Here is an 18,226-nt window from a genome sequence, read left to right on the forward strand (position 1 = left end):
AATATTTATCTGCGACAAACAGCTATAGGAGTAGCAGATTATATAGCCTACACAATCTATGGTAGTGTTTAGATCATAACTGGGAAGAGCATTTGTACATTTAACCTCAATTGCCTTTCAAGTTTAAATACAGGTTTGAAATTAAATGAAATATCACATTTTTAAGGTTAATGTTTATAAAAAAAAAGTATTATGGCTTTGCAGCTCCATCAACAGATGACATGGAAACATCCTTCCACAGGCTATGGGATCTAGACACTACCATTTAATATATCGCCTCATTCACTGCGCCTGTTGCTGCCATTCATTAAAACCACTCAAGCTTATAAATCCTTTACATATTTCATAAGAGGCCTTGCACGGAATGTCTGTTGTCTGCTAACATGGCTGCCTGTAACAATCGCCCACTTTTTGAAGGAAAAAAAGTCTAATTTATTCCAGCAGAGGTGCCAAAACATGGGAGACACATCACCGTTGCAGACTTCTTTACAAGATCCAGAAATAAGATGCCAATATTTCTCATACATAAACCTAGTTCTGCACATGTAGCAACTGTTGTTACTTCCAACATGGAGGATAGACGAGCATTCTAAACATTCTGTGAAAGGCCTCCATTAATAATGAAAATTAAGCATTAGAATCCCAGCTGCCATACATAAGAAAAGGAAAAAAGTATGATGCAGTTTTATGTAGTCGGTATTAAAGGTGCTGGAAGTTGTATTTTCTTTTTGTTAAAATAAGTGTTAGGTAGCTCTATTCTCTAGTCTACATTAAGGTGTTTTGCTCTGCAGCAAAATTTTTACTTATTTCAAGAAATCTTGCAAAGCCATATTTGCTTAAAACTAGTTTTTAGTTCTTATTTTTTCTGATTGGACAAAGTGGGAAAATTTATTTCCTGTTTACAGCAGAGCAGGGGGGACTGAGAGCCATGTGACTGACGACCAGATACTCTATATCAGTGATGGCTGTCAAGAGTAGAGTTATTTTAACATGTAGACCACTTATGGGGTCGACAGTGGTTCAAGAGGTAGGGCGGTCGTCTGGTAATCTGAAGGTTGCCAGTTCGATTCCCACTCCTCCCGGGCAGCATGTCGATGTTAACCCCTAACTGCTCCCGATGAGCAGGTCGGCTCCTTGCATGGCCGCCTCCGCCGTCGGTGTGTGAATGTGAGGAACAAATTGTGAAGCGCTTTGGATAAAAGTTGTTATAAGTGCAGTCCATTTACTTAAAAGAAAAAACACAAAAAAAACCCACTTAGAGCACCTTTAACAATCACGATGTACACAAGCGTATTTAACCATGTAGAGTTGGCACCAGAACACTCACCTAACAGACCTTTAAGACGGGCGGTGAGGAAAGATAGAAAACGAAGAGGGAACCACATGCATCACATTCTGGAGCAACTTGCAGCCAGCCAGCCATATCCTTTTATTATATTAAAATGATTCTTTACCACCAATAAAAATGACGACAGAAAAGAGCCTGGTGCACAAAAGCAAAAGGTTGCTTTACAAAGCGTAGTGACGAGTTCCTCAGCATTCATGTTTTATATGAAGTACATGGCAAAACAAAGTTAAATAGTCAAAAAAAGAAACAAAATCTAAAAATCTTTCAAGCCACTACATTTATCTCTTTTAACGTTTTTTTTCTTTCTTTTTAACAATCCAAGAAGTTGGCAGCCATGAGGAGTTCCAGTGCGATCTCCGGGGCGATGGGGAATTCGGGGATTTCCGTGGAGCTGTTGGTGTAGCGGACCTTGTAGGTGAAGTACATGCAGACCTTGGAGAGGACGTGAGATGGGATCTCTCTGAAGTTCACCTCGTTCGTCTCGTTCTCCGCGAACTGGCCTGAAAACGGGCAGGTGAGACAAGTGTGAGTAACTGTACCGTCGACTAATTGGGTGCAAATATTCCTTGCAAACCTTTATTTCAACTCGTGAGACACTGAGGTTAACCTGCCACTACATAGAGCATGTTTCCCTGGAAGATTCACCTGGAACCTGCCACTGCATGTTTCCCTGGAAGATTCACCTGGAAACTGCCACTACATAGTGCATGTTTCCCTGGAAGATTCAACTGGAACCTGCCACTACATAGAGCATGTTTCCCTGGAATATTCACCTGGATCCTGCCACTACATAGAGCATGTTTCCCTGGAAGATTCACCTGGAACCTGCCACTATATTATAGAGCATGTTTCCCTGGAATATTCACCTGGAAACTGCCACTACATAGTGCATGTTTCCCTGGAAGATTCACCTGGAACCTGCCACTACATAGAGCATGTTTCCCTGGAATATTCACCTGGATCCTGCCACTACATAGAGCATGTTTCCCTGGAAGATTCACCTGGAACCTGCCACTATATTATAGAGCATGTTTCCCTGGAATATTCACCTGGATCCTGCCACTACATAGTGCATGTTTCCCTGGAAGATTCACCTGGATCCTGCCACTACATAGTGCATGTTTCCCTGGAAGATTCACCTGGAACCTGCCACTACATCAGGGGTGGCCAACCCGCGGCTCGCCATTTTTCATCATATTGCAACACCGTTTTTTGCAAGACGTTCACAGAAAGGTAGAGAAACTAACTGCGTTCTGTTTTATGGCAATAACGTTCAGGTTTGTGGGAGATAATCCCAAAAAATAAGAGAAATTAAAAAGTAAATCCAGAAGTCAGATGATTGACAGGGGCTGGTGTGAGCTGGGTAGGGTAGTTTTTCGAAATTTGAAAGCCCTGAGTCTCTTCCTTCAAAAGACTACACTCACTTTTGGCTGTGCCACTTCCTCCTGTCAATATGCGCCGGTTTCCGACTCAATGCCCTGAGATTTCTATAATTTTATATTTCACTAATAACAGTTAAAATAATTGGTAAACAAACATAATGCTGAAAATATACACTTTTACTGTATATCTCGGGCTTAAGAGGTTAACCCTGTGAGGCCCAAATTAAAAAGAAATTAGCAACTTCAGAGGCCAGAGGGTGGGACATATAAACACATTTACTATCAAATAGCATTGTGAGGCTGAACAACAGGACCAATTGACTATACATGTGCTTAAAGGGGAACTATCTTTTAAATGACTTTTTTCAGTGTTTACCATTGTTTCTTAGCTATGTGGACTTATATTAATAGGATATATGTCTCTAATTCTCATATTGGCGAATTCTTCCAATTCTCCTCTCACAATATTCACCCTCACTGAACTGAGTCATCTGAAAATGTGCATATCTGTGATGTCAGAGATTTCTCAGCTGCATAATAATGTGGCAGTTGATGTGGCAGTTGGCACCAGGCCACACAGTGGTTGGAGCCCAGCCTCAAAACGGCTTAAGATCTTGAGGTAGAAAAATGCGGTTTTTAGTACTTGATTAGAAATACAAAACAATGCATTTTTTTTGAAAAAAACCTAGGTGTTCCATAGACTCACAGGAATTGTGTAAAAGTGCCCAAATAGTGAAAGAAATAGTAAAATAGTTCCCCTTTAACATTTTTTAAATACATTATTTTTTTAAATGGCTAAAAGTGATTTTGTAATTTTGCAACCGTGGGTCTCACAGGGTACTTTTAACCCTGTGAGGCCCAAATAAAAAAGACATTAGCAACTTCAGAGGCCAGAGGGTGAGACCTATAAACACATGAAGGGTGCCGTGACTGAAAAAAAAGGTTGAGAAACGCTGGTATATGGTGTGGCTCTTTGTGGTACCACAGTCATTTTTTTGTGGCTCTTAGTCTCTGACTGGTTGGCCACCCCTGCACTACATAGTGCATGTTTCCCTGGAAGATTCACGTGGAACCTGCCACTACATAGTGCATGTTTCCCTGGAAGATTCACGTGGAACCTGCCACTACATAGTGCATGTTTCCCTGGAAGATCCACTGCTTTAAAAATAAATAAATAAAATATCTTCCATCTCCCGAGACGGGAAGCTCAGTCGGGTCTCAGTTTGCTCTCCTGTGAAATGTATCGCAATCAAAATTTTTACATGCTTTATGACCCGCCCCCCTCTAAAACTAGCTGGAGTGAGAAAGGTTACAGTGCGTACTGCAGTCAGTCCGTTTTAAATGGAACTGTATTAACATTTGGATGGCGATACATTTCACAGGAGAGCAAACAGACTGTAAAAATACACCCGAGCTTCCAGTCTCGGAAAAGCCAATTTATTGTTGTTTTTGCAAAGGATTTATGATTTCCCATCGTCTGCTATCGTAGCCCAGTGAGAGCCTGCAGGGAAATTGCAGCAAGATCAATACTGGACCAATCAGTCTCTCTGAAGCTGAAGGGTCTTCCTTATTTTGCGGCATTTAAAAGTATGATCTCCGACCACTGTGTGACGTCTTGTAACCGTCTTGTTTATTCTTATTTATTGTGTCTATATGTATGAAATAGCTGATTAACTGTCTTGTTTTGTAAGCTTGTCATCACTGTAAATGAGGACCTAACCTCAGTCAGTCTCTTAAGAGTTGAAATAAAGGTTTGAAATGAAATGTGTCAGGTACACGGTAGATATGCTACTATGTGCTACTCACTGTATCTATACTTTATAACCCTGGTGGTGATATGCTGCTCTCACTGTATCTATAGTTGATAACCCTGGTGATATGCTGCTCTCGCTGCCTATCCATCTACATGTTGGGTTGGAGCTCACATTTCCTCCTGCACCCACACCCCTTATCCTAAACCAGATTCATATCCTATTCTCTACCCAGGGCTCTACGCTAACTTTTAAATGAAAACATTTAGGAGCGCAAAGAAATTTAGGAGCACAGTGAAAAATGTTCAAGTAACAAGAATTTATTAACAAACTATTACATGCATATTATACTGTGCATGCATGTGCATACTAACTAAGGGACAAACATCTGTGCAATAGCACATACCACCGAAATCACACATTGGCCCATGCCTACTAGACGCAAAAGGATATCGGTTGTCCAGCTGCTTTTGCATGTTGTAGTGTTGTCACAATACCAACATTGTGTGTGTGTGTGTGTGAGAGACTCAGCCCCCCCTTCCCTCACTATTTGATGCCTGAGGCTCAGAGTGTTCCCAGGGATAGCTTAGTTAGCGTTAGCAGCTAACATTAGTTAAGGTGAGGATGCAAAGCATGTTAGACCATTGGACCCATTGCTCGCGGCATTTTCATTACACATATAAACAGTGTGACTTGTGAGAGAAGTTGTCAGAGTCGAATGCAGAGCTGAATAGTTAGATGTCATAAAGTCGGCTGGGTGGCGCAGAGGCAAGGCGCTCGCCACTAACGCAGGAGATACTGGTATCGAGCCCAGCTCTCGGCATTGCTTCCGGCTTGGCCGGCTGTCATACTAACACAATTGGCAGTGTTAGAGGGTGGGGATTGGACGTTGTGGACAGCGACTCCTACAGGTCGGTTGGGTGACGCCTGTACAGCAGAAACAGGAAATATCGGGGGCAGCGTGAGCCTCCCACGCGTTACTCCTCGCCACTGAGAGTTCGAGCTGTCTGGTGAAAAGATGCGACAGGCTGCCTCCTCGTGTACCGGAGGGGACACGTGATGCAAGGCTTCCATCCTCACTACAGCCGACCAGTGGGAGGCATAGTCTAGCAACGTTCAAGACAGGGGAGGGGAGAATTGGAATTACGAAATTGGGATGGGAGAAAAATAAGGAGAAAAAGTGGATAAAAAAAAAGATGTCATACACTAGCTTCTAAAATTGAAGGTCCACGCTCCTCTGAGTCTATTATGAAATGACAATTGTGCGTTGACACGCCCACTACGCAAAGCACACTGTGCTCCTAAATAATTTTACCGGTTCGCACAAATACATTTTTAGGGGCAAATGAGTGAAATGGTCACACTGCTACCCCTACACCAGGTTAATATCCTATTCCCTACCCCCCTTCCCCTAAACCAGGTTCATATCCTATTCCCTACCCCCCTTCCCCTAAACCAGGTTAATATCCTATTCCCTACACCCCTTACCCTAAACCAGGTTCATATCCTATTCGCTACACCCCTTACCCTAAACCAGGTTCATATCCTATTCCCTACCCCCCTTACACTAAACCGGCGTCTCGGCGTTGCTACCAGCTTGGCTGGTCGTTCATACTAATACAATTGGCAGTATTAGGGGGTGGGAAGCTGGTGGGTGGGGATCGGACGTTGTGGACAGCGACTCCTACAGGTCGGTTGGTGCGCCTGCGCAGTAGAATCAGGAAGCAAGCGAGGGCGGCGTGTCCCTCCCACGCAGACCCTCGCCGCTGAGAGATAGCGCTGTTCAGGTGAAAAGATGCGACGCTGCCTCGAGTACCGGAGGGGACACGTGATGCAAGGCTTCGTCCACATTGCAGCCGGCTTGTGGGAGGCATGGCCAACAGCGTTCGAGACAGGGGAGGGTAGAATTGGACAATACGAAATTGGGGAAGGGAGAAAAATAGAAAAATGGGGAGAATAAGTAGATACAAAAAAAATAAGCATGTTGAGCCTCATGGATGAAAACTTCGAGATGAAGCCACGTTACAAGCACAAGACTTCCCTGGCTTGCATTAGGCCTGGCAATTTTTTTGCCATTGCTATGTCTACTATACATTGGTTTCTTGTTCGAATGAATTTATTTCTATAGACCAGTGGCGGCCAACCAGTCGGCCGTGATCGACCGGTAGATCAATGACATGCAATATAATTGACGCGAGCAATGGGCTAACGTTAGCTGCTAACTAGTAATAACTAGGCTACCGTAAGCTAACTAGCGTTAGCCGCTAACCCTGGAAAACGCTCAAAGCGGACTCCACGACACCAGTTCCATTCGTGAGAAAAGGGGGTGGGTTATATTGACAAATATAACTTCATATTTATTGGTTATTTGTTTCTTTATATCAGCATCCAGTTTCCACCACCGTATGTTAAACTCTTCCTGTGTTGACGTTAGAGTGTGACATCATCGCCTACGGCAGCTTACACGCTCAAAACGCAAACCGTAAACAAAACCCGGAGCGCACCAGGACTGCAGTGTGTACGCAAACTAGAGGGGGGAGAGGGAGGGGGGAAGTTAGCACCCAAGGATGGAGCGAGGACGGAGCGGAGCTGATTCGACCCCGAATGGCTAGTGAGAAAGCCCCCTTAGTAGCGATCAGAGACCTTTGTTTTCAGGCGGACCAGGGTTCACTTGTTTAGTCCAAACCAGAGTTCTAATGAGCTTTCACACCACCCCAAACCAACCAACCAGACTATCAGTGCAGATAGATTGGAGATAATCTAATGTTAATTTTTACAAATGACACATGGACCATCACCAATTTTTTTCTAGCGGAATCCCTGGCATCAGTATTATCAATTCCTGGAGCTCGCATCAAAAGGAGCCTGGGTCTGTCGAAGTTGGCAATGTCTTTTGTGAAGTTTGTGATGGCTGGCCATTCCTATTTTATCTTATTTTTTTTTTATCCACTTTTTCTATTTTTCTCCCATCCCAATTTAGCTGTGCCAATTCTCCCCTCCCCTGTCTTGGTCGTTGCTCGCATGTGCCCCCCACTGTCCGGTTGTAGGGAGGATAGAAGCCCATCGCATGTCCCCTCCGATACATGTGTAGGCAGCCAGTCGCATCTTTTCACCTGCCAGCGCGGACTCTCATTTGGCGAGGAGTAACGTGTAGGAGGCTCACACTGCCCCCGACATTTTCCTGTCTCTGCTGTGCAGGCGCCCCAACCGACCTGTAGGAGTCACTGTTTACAGCGCCACCCAGCCGCGCCTTCCTATTTTATCTTTATTGTAAATTCTCAGATTCTATTGTGCTATATTTAATTTAGTTTATATCCCATTTAATATTATTCGACCTCTTTACTTACAGTTGTACAGCCCTGGCCTATATTTTATTTCATAATTATATTATATTCTATTGTGCTCAACTTAGTTCATATTTCATTTAATCTTACTCCTCCTCTTTATTGTATTATCTGTCTGTTTAATGTCTGTCCGCTAATGTCGCACCGAAAACAACATGCAAATTCCTTGTATGTGAAAACTACTTGGCAAATAAAAGATTTCTGATTCTGATTTATTAACAGATTGCAGAATGGGTACAGTACAGTACAGCTCAATACATACAATTGTTAAGGGGATGCAGACCAGAGAAAGACTTTCGTCTCGTTTACATCAGGGTCCCCCACTTTCAATTCATCGTAACATATATGACATATATGACATACAGATAGACAGTAGTGCTACATCTATACATTTATGACATACCAGATTTGCAAATACAGTACTGTTTGTGATACGAAAAGAGTCCAGAGAAAAAGTATATACATTTGACATAGAAACTGTACATTGGAGGAGGTTGGGTGGGGGGAGGTTGGGTAGGAGGGGTGGGTGGGGGACACTGTACAACTGTACAAGCAAAACTGTACATTGGAATATTGACAAGACCATACTTGGTAATTTTTACTGTACATTGGAGGGGGTTGTGTTAGGACATTTACATGGGCCAGTTTCGAATTGCAGTCTCCTGTAGGTGTTTTTTGAGAGTGTTTTTGAAAGTGGGTAGTGATTCACATTCCTTTACAGCTTTGGGTAGGGCGTTCCACATTGATGTAGCATAATTGCGAAACGTGTTTAGTCCCTTGTTTGAGACGAATCTGGGTTTAACATGATTTGTGGAGCTCCCTCTGGTGTTGTGATCGTGGTATTCACTGACCTTTGGGAAGTATTTTGACATGTACATGGGTACCTTGGTCATGTAGTGCATCTTGTTCTGTATTGTTATGTAGCCTTGTCAATATCTGGAGCTCCCATCAAAGGGACCAGAGTATGTCGATGTTGGCAATGTCTTTTGTGTTTATGATGGCCATATTGTTCTGTATTGTTCAGGGCTGTACAGTGCGACGAGCTTGTCGCAAATTGCCCCTTTAATTGGCCGTTGCGATTGGTAAATAATATTTGGGGGCGGGCTTGCGAGTAGGGATTTCAGGCCTTGCATTCGCATTTCACTCCTAAATTATCCAAGCCGTGTGATGACGCCACTCACGCGAGCTGAGCACTCAGGTATGAGTGGGGAAAATCGATTGAGCACTCTGATAGACTGGCTGACTGTCTGATTTAGCTATGCCTATGAAGAAAAGTAAAGTTAGTATTGCTTCATATTTTCGACGCGTTCCACCTCCTAGTGAGCCGTCGAATGAAAATGTGACAGTCGAGAACATTGAGCCAGCAGTGGCAGTAGCCACCACCGCAGACCTGCCTTTGTACTAGGGTTGGATGCAGTTCCCTGTTGGTCAGTCTGTGTCTGTTATTCCATCTTCTTCTGCTCTGTTTAACGTTATACACTTCAAATAGTGCAGCATGTTTGAGAGTGCTCCCTTGACTGAGAGGATGGCTAGAGGATGGCCGGAACCACGAGAACTTTTATTAAACATTCTATTAAACATTCTGATATTTCCGCGGGTCTCGTGCAGTGGTCTCGTGCCACTGTCAACTAAAGCGAGCACTCGGAAGACACGCACCGTTTGACAGTGATATGCGCACTGACAGTCGGCGCAGTTGACATTTTCCAAGTGGGGGAAAATAAATCCTCTTCGTCCCGACTGTGTCCCGGCCCCGTGGAGGATTTTTCTTCATCCCAAATACATATTTTATTTCCCCCGGGACGACGGGACGGTGTTAGTCTCAAGCCCTGTCGTCGTATACCATTATCGATCCCCAGGTACTGGTTCAAATGTGAACGGTACCCAACCCTAACTGTTCAAAACGAAACGTCCCATTAAACTAAATAGTTCAGATAGCTCCTGATATCAATGTCTTATAACACTGAGTCGATGCGTATTCGAGCTGAGGGCACGCTGAATATAGTCAATAGGGTCCAGCTGCAGCGCCGGTGAATCCTGGCCGTAGCTGGAGGCTACAGTATAGGGTCCAGCTGCAGCTCCGGAGAATCCTGGCCGTAGCTGGAGGCTACTCGAGTACACACAGACAGTGGAGCTGGTTGCATATAGCGAGCATTTTGACTTGTTGCGTGGTGGCGATGTCTCGCAGATAATACAACTACAAGTATGATTATATAATATATATATTTTATTAAAAAAAATATATAAAATTATTTTTTTTATTTTTTTTAAATCAAAAACAATCGATATAAATAATGGTAAAAAATTGTAATTAAAAAATTTGCCCATAAAAAATATTTTTTGCCCCTAAATTTCTCAAGTGTGCCCCTAGTGAAAAAGCTTAGCGTACAGCCCTGCTGTTATGTAGCCGTGTCAACAGGGGAGGAAACTAACTTTTTGGCTTACCAGCCAACTGGCGAGTATATGATTTTTTTTTACCAGCCATAAATAAAGCCAATTGTGATAATTACTTCTTTGTATGTCTTCGTCTAAATTGAGGAATCATAAGGGGGGAGTCAGAGTTCGGCTTGTGCCAGTGAGCGAATCAGCAGATTGCAGAATGATTTTTTTGTTTTGTTTACTACTCGCCAATGACTTTTTTACTGCTCTTCATGAATCACTCGCCAAACAAAGAATACTCGCATTTGGCGAGTAAACTGGCCTAATTTCCTCCCCTGCGTGTCAATACCTGGAGCTCCCTTCAAAGGGGTCTGTCTGTCGAAGTTGGCACTGCTGTTTGGGGGTTATTATGGGCCATTTTCTACACAGTTTGTAGTTCCACAGCATAACTGCTTACAGACATTTCAGATTAATTTGGCAATGGACTTGGGTTTCTTCATTAAGTGCCTGCCCTTAACTCTTTCTCTGCCACGCTGGGAACGGGATATGGCTATGTGCTGCCACGCATTAAACCAATGGGGTCGGTCACCTTGTTTGCAGGGCTATAACTATATTCTAGCTATGGATGCAATACTATGGCCCATTTGGCATCGAGTATCTATCGTTCAAGATGTGAAAAAGATTTTTTTTCCCCATCCACACATTCCCGTTTTATACCGTGGTTATAAAGTATGGTTTTAGAGCGGTTTAGGGTAATTCCTGGGAGGCTAGTAATAGCCCGATACGTGTATTATATTAAATCCATTGGCATTTCGTCCCTACACACGCTACACTTAAAAATTCGAATGCATATGATCGGTATTATGTTCCATCATGAATGCATGAAGGGGGGGGGGGGGGCGTTTCTGATAAATGTATTGTCAATAACGGCATTCGTTACACCCCCACATACGCCCAGTACAACCCCATACGCTGATCAGGGCGATGGCTATGAAAATAAGGCACAATCAAGCTGAAATTGATGTTAAATTGTTCTTACCTGTGGCCGGTGGGATTCCAAAAAGAATATTCCAATTATTTGATTGCCATCTGGTATGTCCATTTGGCTCACGACATAACCCACCACAGCATAATGAATCGGGGGTCTCGAAAACTATTCAATGCGGTGAAGCCCTTGATCCAGGTTACTAGAAAAGTCCGCCCGGAGGAATTTCATCGACGCACAGCCCCATACACAGTCTCAAAGGAAGTGCAACATCGGCCGCATACCATCAGGCGGCGGTATTGGACTTTCGCGATCTCAGACTCATTCCCTATGGTAACACAGGCTGCGTGGATGGATAACGAATGGAAATAGCGAATAAAAGAAATAACGATCAAATAACATATATATATACACGTGGTTGGCGTTCAACGATTGGCGGAAAAACACTTGTAAAATCGTTGTTGGCAGGGAATAAGTTAACCATAGGGCACAATGTAACGTTTATTGTCATTATTATTAGAGCGATCATTTATATTACTGGTGCCGTTTAACCATAAGCTTAGACAATTCACTTGAATTTTCAACCCTTTCTAACATGTCCATACCTGGTCCACTCAACATGGCTTTGATGGTCCCAGACGTCAAGGCGTGCTCTCTCTTCACTATGAATTCATGCCCATCTGAAGATATCAACTTCACATACATGGCATCTGGCCCCTCACAGCCACCATAGGTCCTCTCTTCACCATCTGTGGGTGGGGGGCGGGGCACAAATGTACCAGCTGTTTAACAGGTGGTGGTCACATGCTGAATGTTTGTTACGCTAATTATCCCCGCAAAACAAAAACAAAAAGGCATGGCACCTTTTAAAGGGTAAGTTCACATTGTTTTTGAACTATTTCTTACTTACTAATTATGTTGTTGATCGGTAGAGTAATCTCTAAGCACAATATTCAGATCTTGTCAGGGCAGATTGATAAACCTAGATCTCCAGAGACTCTGTGGGCAATCTGCACATGCAGAGTTTGGGAGTAGGTGCGAGAAAGTGCTGATCGACTTGGGATTGTTCTCTCCGTGTTCAGGAGACTTGGGCATATACAAGTATATTGGATCATGTCTCCAGCACGCCCACAGCCATAGCTACAAGGCTCTCATCCACTTTCATTCATTCCCCCCCCCTCTCTCTCTCCCATGATTTCAGAATACCGGAAGTGTTGCTGTGGTCTATGGTGGAGGAAATAACTAATGCCCACTATAATGGAGCCCATTGTATAACATGACATGTATAACAATGACCTCAACTAATGTTAGGCCAATTATTTTGGCCCCAAACGCGCTATGTTACCATAATCAAACGGCAAAGGGTAGCAGACAAATGCAAGTCGGCTAAATCACTCACCCATTCTGTCTTGGAATTCTGTTAAACCTGTAAAGAAACAGAGATTTGATATGATACCACACCAGTCACAAAAAAACATTCCTTATAATGATGATTACATTTAATGCTAAATAGTATCTGGTTAGCTAATGCTAATGTTAGTTAGGCCTAATTGGCTGCCAGAGGGGTATTGTAAGAGTGGCTCTCTAACGTAGAACTCAGCCTGTCATCAAGTGTTTAGATCGTTTCAATCATCAGTTTTTTCGGCAATAATTCACTCGAAGACTACCATGACTGTAGCTCAACGTTATACAGCAAAATATGTTCCATCGGAACTCACATTCGACTAAGCTAACGGTAACGTAGCTAATGTGTTGGCTAGTAGCTAATGTTAGCTATCCCAGACAAATCATTCAAATGTTTTAACGTTTTTTTTATTTGTATCAGCTAACGTTACAGTATCGGACAAAATATGCAAAACTCATGCACTCTAAATTCACGCCAAAACATGTCCTTTAATTGTCAGGTTATTTCTTACCACACCCTGGAGAATGTGGAGCTTGTAGGTTCGCCTAGCGTTAGTTAGCCGAGAAGCTAGTTGACGTCGAGCCGAGGCCTGAACATGAACATACACCGAGGGAACTGTTGACGTCTACCCGGAAGCACTTTGACGGCGGTGTGTGCGACAATGTCTTCCGTGGTGTCTCGCGGGCTCGGAGACGCGTTATCTTTTTTCGTAGCCGTAGTTTGCGGAGACGCTCTCTGATTGGCCACTGACGTTTCTGGTCATGTGACATGTGCGCCCAATCGCGTGACGAGCTGTGTCTTTGCCCATTTCCGCCTCGAACAGCATGCAAACTACCTAACGCCTAGTTTATCACTGGTTAAGCTTAGGCGACTCTTTCGAAGTTGGTTACGGTTAGAGTTTGGAATCAGGGCTGGTGGTCTATCGCCCTGCTCTAAGACAAACTAACCTTAACCAACTTCGAGTGCCTAAGCTTAACCAGTGAAAGAAACAGGCGTCACACGATTGGGCGCACATGTCACATGACCAGAAACGTCAGTGGCCAATCAGAGAGCGTCTCCGCAAACTGCGACTACGAAAAAAAATAACGCCTCGGGGACACGTGTATGCTTTCTACAACGCAGTTGGGTTTCCGGGTTCCTCTGATTGGCAACTAAGCCCACGTGACCCTACGCTATTACGCCGCCCTTATCGCCGCCAGTTATGCTTATGCAGGGGTGCAGTGCTGGGCAAACGCGGTCAAACGGCGTTTGGCCTTCGTCACTGAGGCCGAAGTGCGCGCATCCTATTATTATGCAAAGTCTAGGTGATAAAATGACTCGTCGCGCCACTTATCTCTAGACTTTGCATAATAATAGGATACCGACAACCAAATACAAGCCCTGTAGGTGTGGTGGGGGGTTGCTTGATCTCCCGACTTCACTGGAAGGATGAGACTGTTTTGTGTGCAACAGAGGGAACATGTATGCGCGTGCGTTTGGCCTGCGTTTGGCCTTCGCCCATATTACGACTGCACCCCTGCTTACGCCCGCCTAATTTATACCGTAACGAATCATTAAAAAAATATACCAACTGGAATATGTTGTTTCTTTACACATATGTTGGATTATGTACAAATCTAATCATGACATTTAAGACATGCATGACATACAGATATATATATCTCTGACTCTGAGCACCTGAAGACTGTGCTATTAAACCAGGAAGTGCAGCACTATGTCAGCAGAGTAGTACCGTAACGAATCATTAAAAAAATATACCGTTAACTGGAATATGTTGTTTCTTTACACATATGTTGGATTATGTAATTGGTTTGTCATGACAAACCAATAAAAAATCGCGCGACTCGGCTAGAGCGGAACGCTCAGACAGTGATGAAACATAACAAAGGTTATCCTATAACCCTAGTTATGTGAATACTGGCTGAGCATTCCGCTTAATCACGCCCTGATGACCCTTGGCTGTTTTTCTCACGTGAAATTCAGACTCGGAAGGAGGAAGTATGGGCCCCGTCCCGGGATTATGGGACCCGGGGCGGGCGTGGCCGTGGTAGATGTAAAAGTGCAAGTGGACGTTTTTTTCAGCAAGCACTCTAGGTGCTATGGACAACGAATATATCCCATAGCTAGAGTGGAACGCTCAGCCAGTATTCACATAACTAGGGTTATAGGATAACCTTCGTTTAACTACACCATATTTTATCTATTTATTACAAAAGATTTGCACTACATCCATACCTAGGTTCAAGGTTGTACTTTAGTTTGTATAGTGTATCTTGTGTAGTGGGTGGACTTTATTCTTTTAACTTTTTCTTTTTACTTCTTTTTACTGTATGAAGCACATTCTCACTCAGGGGGCTCATACAGAACTTGTACTTTATACATGACAAATAGAACAAAACTTGAACTTGAAACTTTAAATAGTTTAAGTAATTCACAGCAGGACTAGATTACTAGACTAGATGATTCTAGGTCAGTGGTTCCACAGATATCCCACGGAAGGCTATAGAGGGGTCGTGGCTAGAAGGTATCCTTATTTTATTGATTTTTCAACTTAAAGTTGCTGTAAGTGGTATTCTTTTGTTAAAATAAGTGTTAAATAGCTCTACATTCCGACAGCCATCACTGATATAGAGTGTCTGGTCAGTAACATGGGTCTCCCAGTCCCTCCGCTCTGCAGTAAACACAAAATACATCCCTGGTATTCTGTTCCCACTTTATCCAATCAGGAGAAAGAACCCTAGATATTTATTTTTACTTATTTCAAGAAATCTTGCCAAGCCAAATTTGCTCACTGCACTGGTAGTTGGAGTGTAGAGCTATTATTTTAACACATAGACCATTCTGATTGACAAGCTAAAAGCAATTGGTTTTGATAGTTTATCAGTGAGCTGGATGCAATCCTACCTGGGGGGGAGAGAACAGATGGTGGAGGTAAACGGTACTCTATCCCCCCCCCTCACAGTGAGCTGTGGTGTTCCACAAGGAAGCATACTAGGACCGTTACTGTAACTGAGGGGTACAATTCCCTGACTGTATTGTTAGATATGATATTTAATACCACTACCTCATGTACTTTAACTTCTGGCCACCCAGTACAAGATATAAGTATGATGAACACTTTCCCACCTGATGAAACGAACCAACACAAATGTACCAAATCGAAAGTTTAATACAGCAAAGGGTGTATACAACGATCACTTAATTACATTTATGATTTGAAATATGGAATATGCACTTTTATGGCAAATGAGTATTCGTAGGTAAATCAACATTGAATGTCCAATCTCTGGTTGCGCAGGGAGTAAGTATACAACCTGGAATATTTAGGAAACGATAGCGATGGTACTTAAATGATTATAGCTGGATACACTAAGGGGGGGGGGGGGGGTCCCGCTGGTTGTAAGACAGTAGGAGGGGGGGGTTAGAGAAGCCGCTGGCGGTATCCCATCTGGCCGACGGTGTCTTGGGAGAATCCAAAGTCTTGGACACGGTGCCCACAGAACCTCGGACCGCAGACGAATACAGCTGGACCCTCTGTGGAACGGTATCTGCCGGTCCACAACGGAGAGACGTGAGGCGACCTCACGTGTAGAGCGCCGTCTCACCTGGAGTCCTCTCCGGGGGGTAATTCCAACACTCGGCAGTGTTGGCCTTTATCCATGGAATAATCAAAGCACACAAAGCATAATCCAAGCCGTGGAAGGCTCGCCGTCGTCTGGGTAGAGTAATCCAATATACAGGTCCAGTCGCTCTTGGCCCGGAGCTCCTCAGATGCAATCACCACTAGGGGTCTGACCAGCCTGGTTAAGCGTCCAGATAACGTCAGGAACGATGGGGGTACTGATAACTGTAGAACTCTAACCGAACGATGCACCATACATAAATAGACTATTATTAGCTTAATAGAATACGTCCAACTCGACGGTATGGTGCCAAACTATGACCATTCAACTATTAATCTACACGATATCTCAATGCCTATTCTGGGCCAAGTAGGCCTTACTACACCGCACGTGCGTCGTGGGGAGGCTTTTGCGTCTGTCACTCTGTTGGAGGGTAAAGAACTGGACTAAAAAGAAAGTTCTACTTTACGAGCGCCATATATATATGCGCTATGAACAAATAGTACCATTCGTATTTCGCCCGGCATATTACTGCGCGGAACCGGGGGTTGCCTCGACATGTTAGGCGGCACGATTGAACTTGGACCTAGGGGTATGGCAACCTGGCGCCAGGTTCTCGTCCAATGGTAGAATGAAACTATTATGGGCTGTTTAGTAGAAACGGGGATATTCAATGCATATTGTACAAGGAATATACAGGGGATATCAAACGATATACAAATACAATTAAATATATATATATAAATAAATATACATATTCGGTTTAATCTGATCCTTCACAACAGTTACTGTTCCTAATTTATGCAAATGACATGTCGTCATCTTGTGACTGCAACTTGTTCTTGTTTGCGGACGACTCAGCCCTGCTGGTCTCTGACAAGAACAAGTTACAGGTTGAAAAAACCCTCAGCTCGGAACTAGGCAGAATCTGCATATGGCTCGCTGATAACAAACTATCATTACACATGGGCAAAACAGAGTCCATTCTCTTCGGTTCAAATAACAAACTCAGCAAGACCGACGGCTTCTCAGTTACAGTGGGTGACAATATTGTCACAAGGAAAGATGAAATTACCTACCTGGGTTCCATCCTAGAGGCTAATCTTTCCTGTGACAAAATGGCATCGAATGTAATAAAAAAAGTCAACCAACAAGCTCGATTCTTGTACCGGATCTCCTCTCTGGTAAACAAGAATACCCTGAAGACTCTGGCAGGAGCACTCATTCAGGGGTACTACGACTATGCTTGCACCTCATGGTACCAAAGCACCTCAAAGGCGCTAAAAACAAAATTACAAACATCTCAAAACAAACTGGTCAGACTACTACTTGACCTTACTCCTAGAACCCACCTCACCCCTGCCCACTTTGACAACCTAGGATGGCTTAGAGTAGACAACAGAGTACAGCAACTTGCAATGGGCCTGGTCTACAAGATACACTACACGACCAAGGTACCCATGTACATGTCAAAATACTTCCCAAAGGTCAGTGAATACCACGATCACAACACCAGAGGGAGCTCCACAAATCATGTTAAACCCAGATTCGTCTCAAACAAGGGACTAAACACGTTTCGCAATTATGCTACATCAATGTGGAACGCCCTACCCAAAGCTGTAAAGGAATGTGAATCACTACCCACTTTCAAAACCACTCTCAAAGAACACCTACGGGAGACTGCAATTCGAAACTGGCCCCTGTAAATGTCCTAACCCAACCCCCTCCAATGTACAGTAAATGACCAAGTATGGTTTTGTCAATATTCCAATGTACAGTTTTGCTTGTACAGTTGTACAGTGTTCCCCCCCCCCACCCCTCCTACCCAACCCCCCCCCCCACCCCTCCCACCCAACCACCTCCAATGTACAGCCCCCCCCCCCCAACCCCACCCCACCTACCCAACCTCCTCCAATGTACAGTTTCTACGTCAAATGTATATACTCTCTTTTCTGGACTCTTTTTGTATCACAAACAGTACTGTATTTGCAAATCTGGTATGTCATAAATGT

The 18,226-nt window shown here is 43.7% G+C and overlaps 1 protein-coding gene across 1 annotated transcript; it reads right to left on the bottom strand.

Moving 5' to 3' along the window:
• Positions 1 to 1,393: 1,393 nt before the first annotated feature.
• LOC311238519 (elongin-C) lies at positions 1,394 to 13,237 on the bottom strand. The gene is made up of 4 exons (XM_084326617.1): positions 13,103 to 13,237; positions 12,586 to 12,612; positions 11,792 to 11,935; positions 1,394 to 1,848 (listed from the first exon to the last, which is right to left on the bottom strand). Exons 2-4 carry the CDS (start codon positions 12,587 to 12,589, stop codon positions 1,658 to 1,660), a joined length of 339 nt encoding a protein of 112 aa, XP_084182743.1. The 5' UTR covers positions 12,590 to 12,612; positions 13,103 to 13,237; the 3' UTR covers positions 1,394 to 1,657.
• Positions 13,238 to 18,226: the final 4,989 nt, after the last annotated feature.

This window comes from Notolepis coatsorum (assembly GCF_963971535.1).
Source record: "Notolepis coatsorum genome assembly, chromosome: 12".
In the NCBI taxonomy this organism is placed as follows: domain Eukaryota; kingdom Metazoa; phylum Chordata; class Actinopteri; order Aulopiformes; family Paralepididae; genus Notolepis; species Notolepis coatsorum.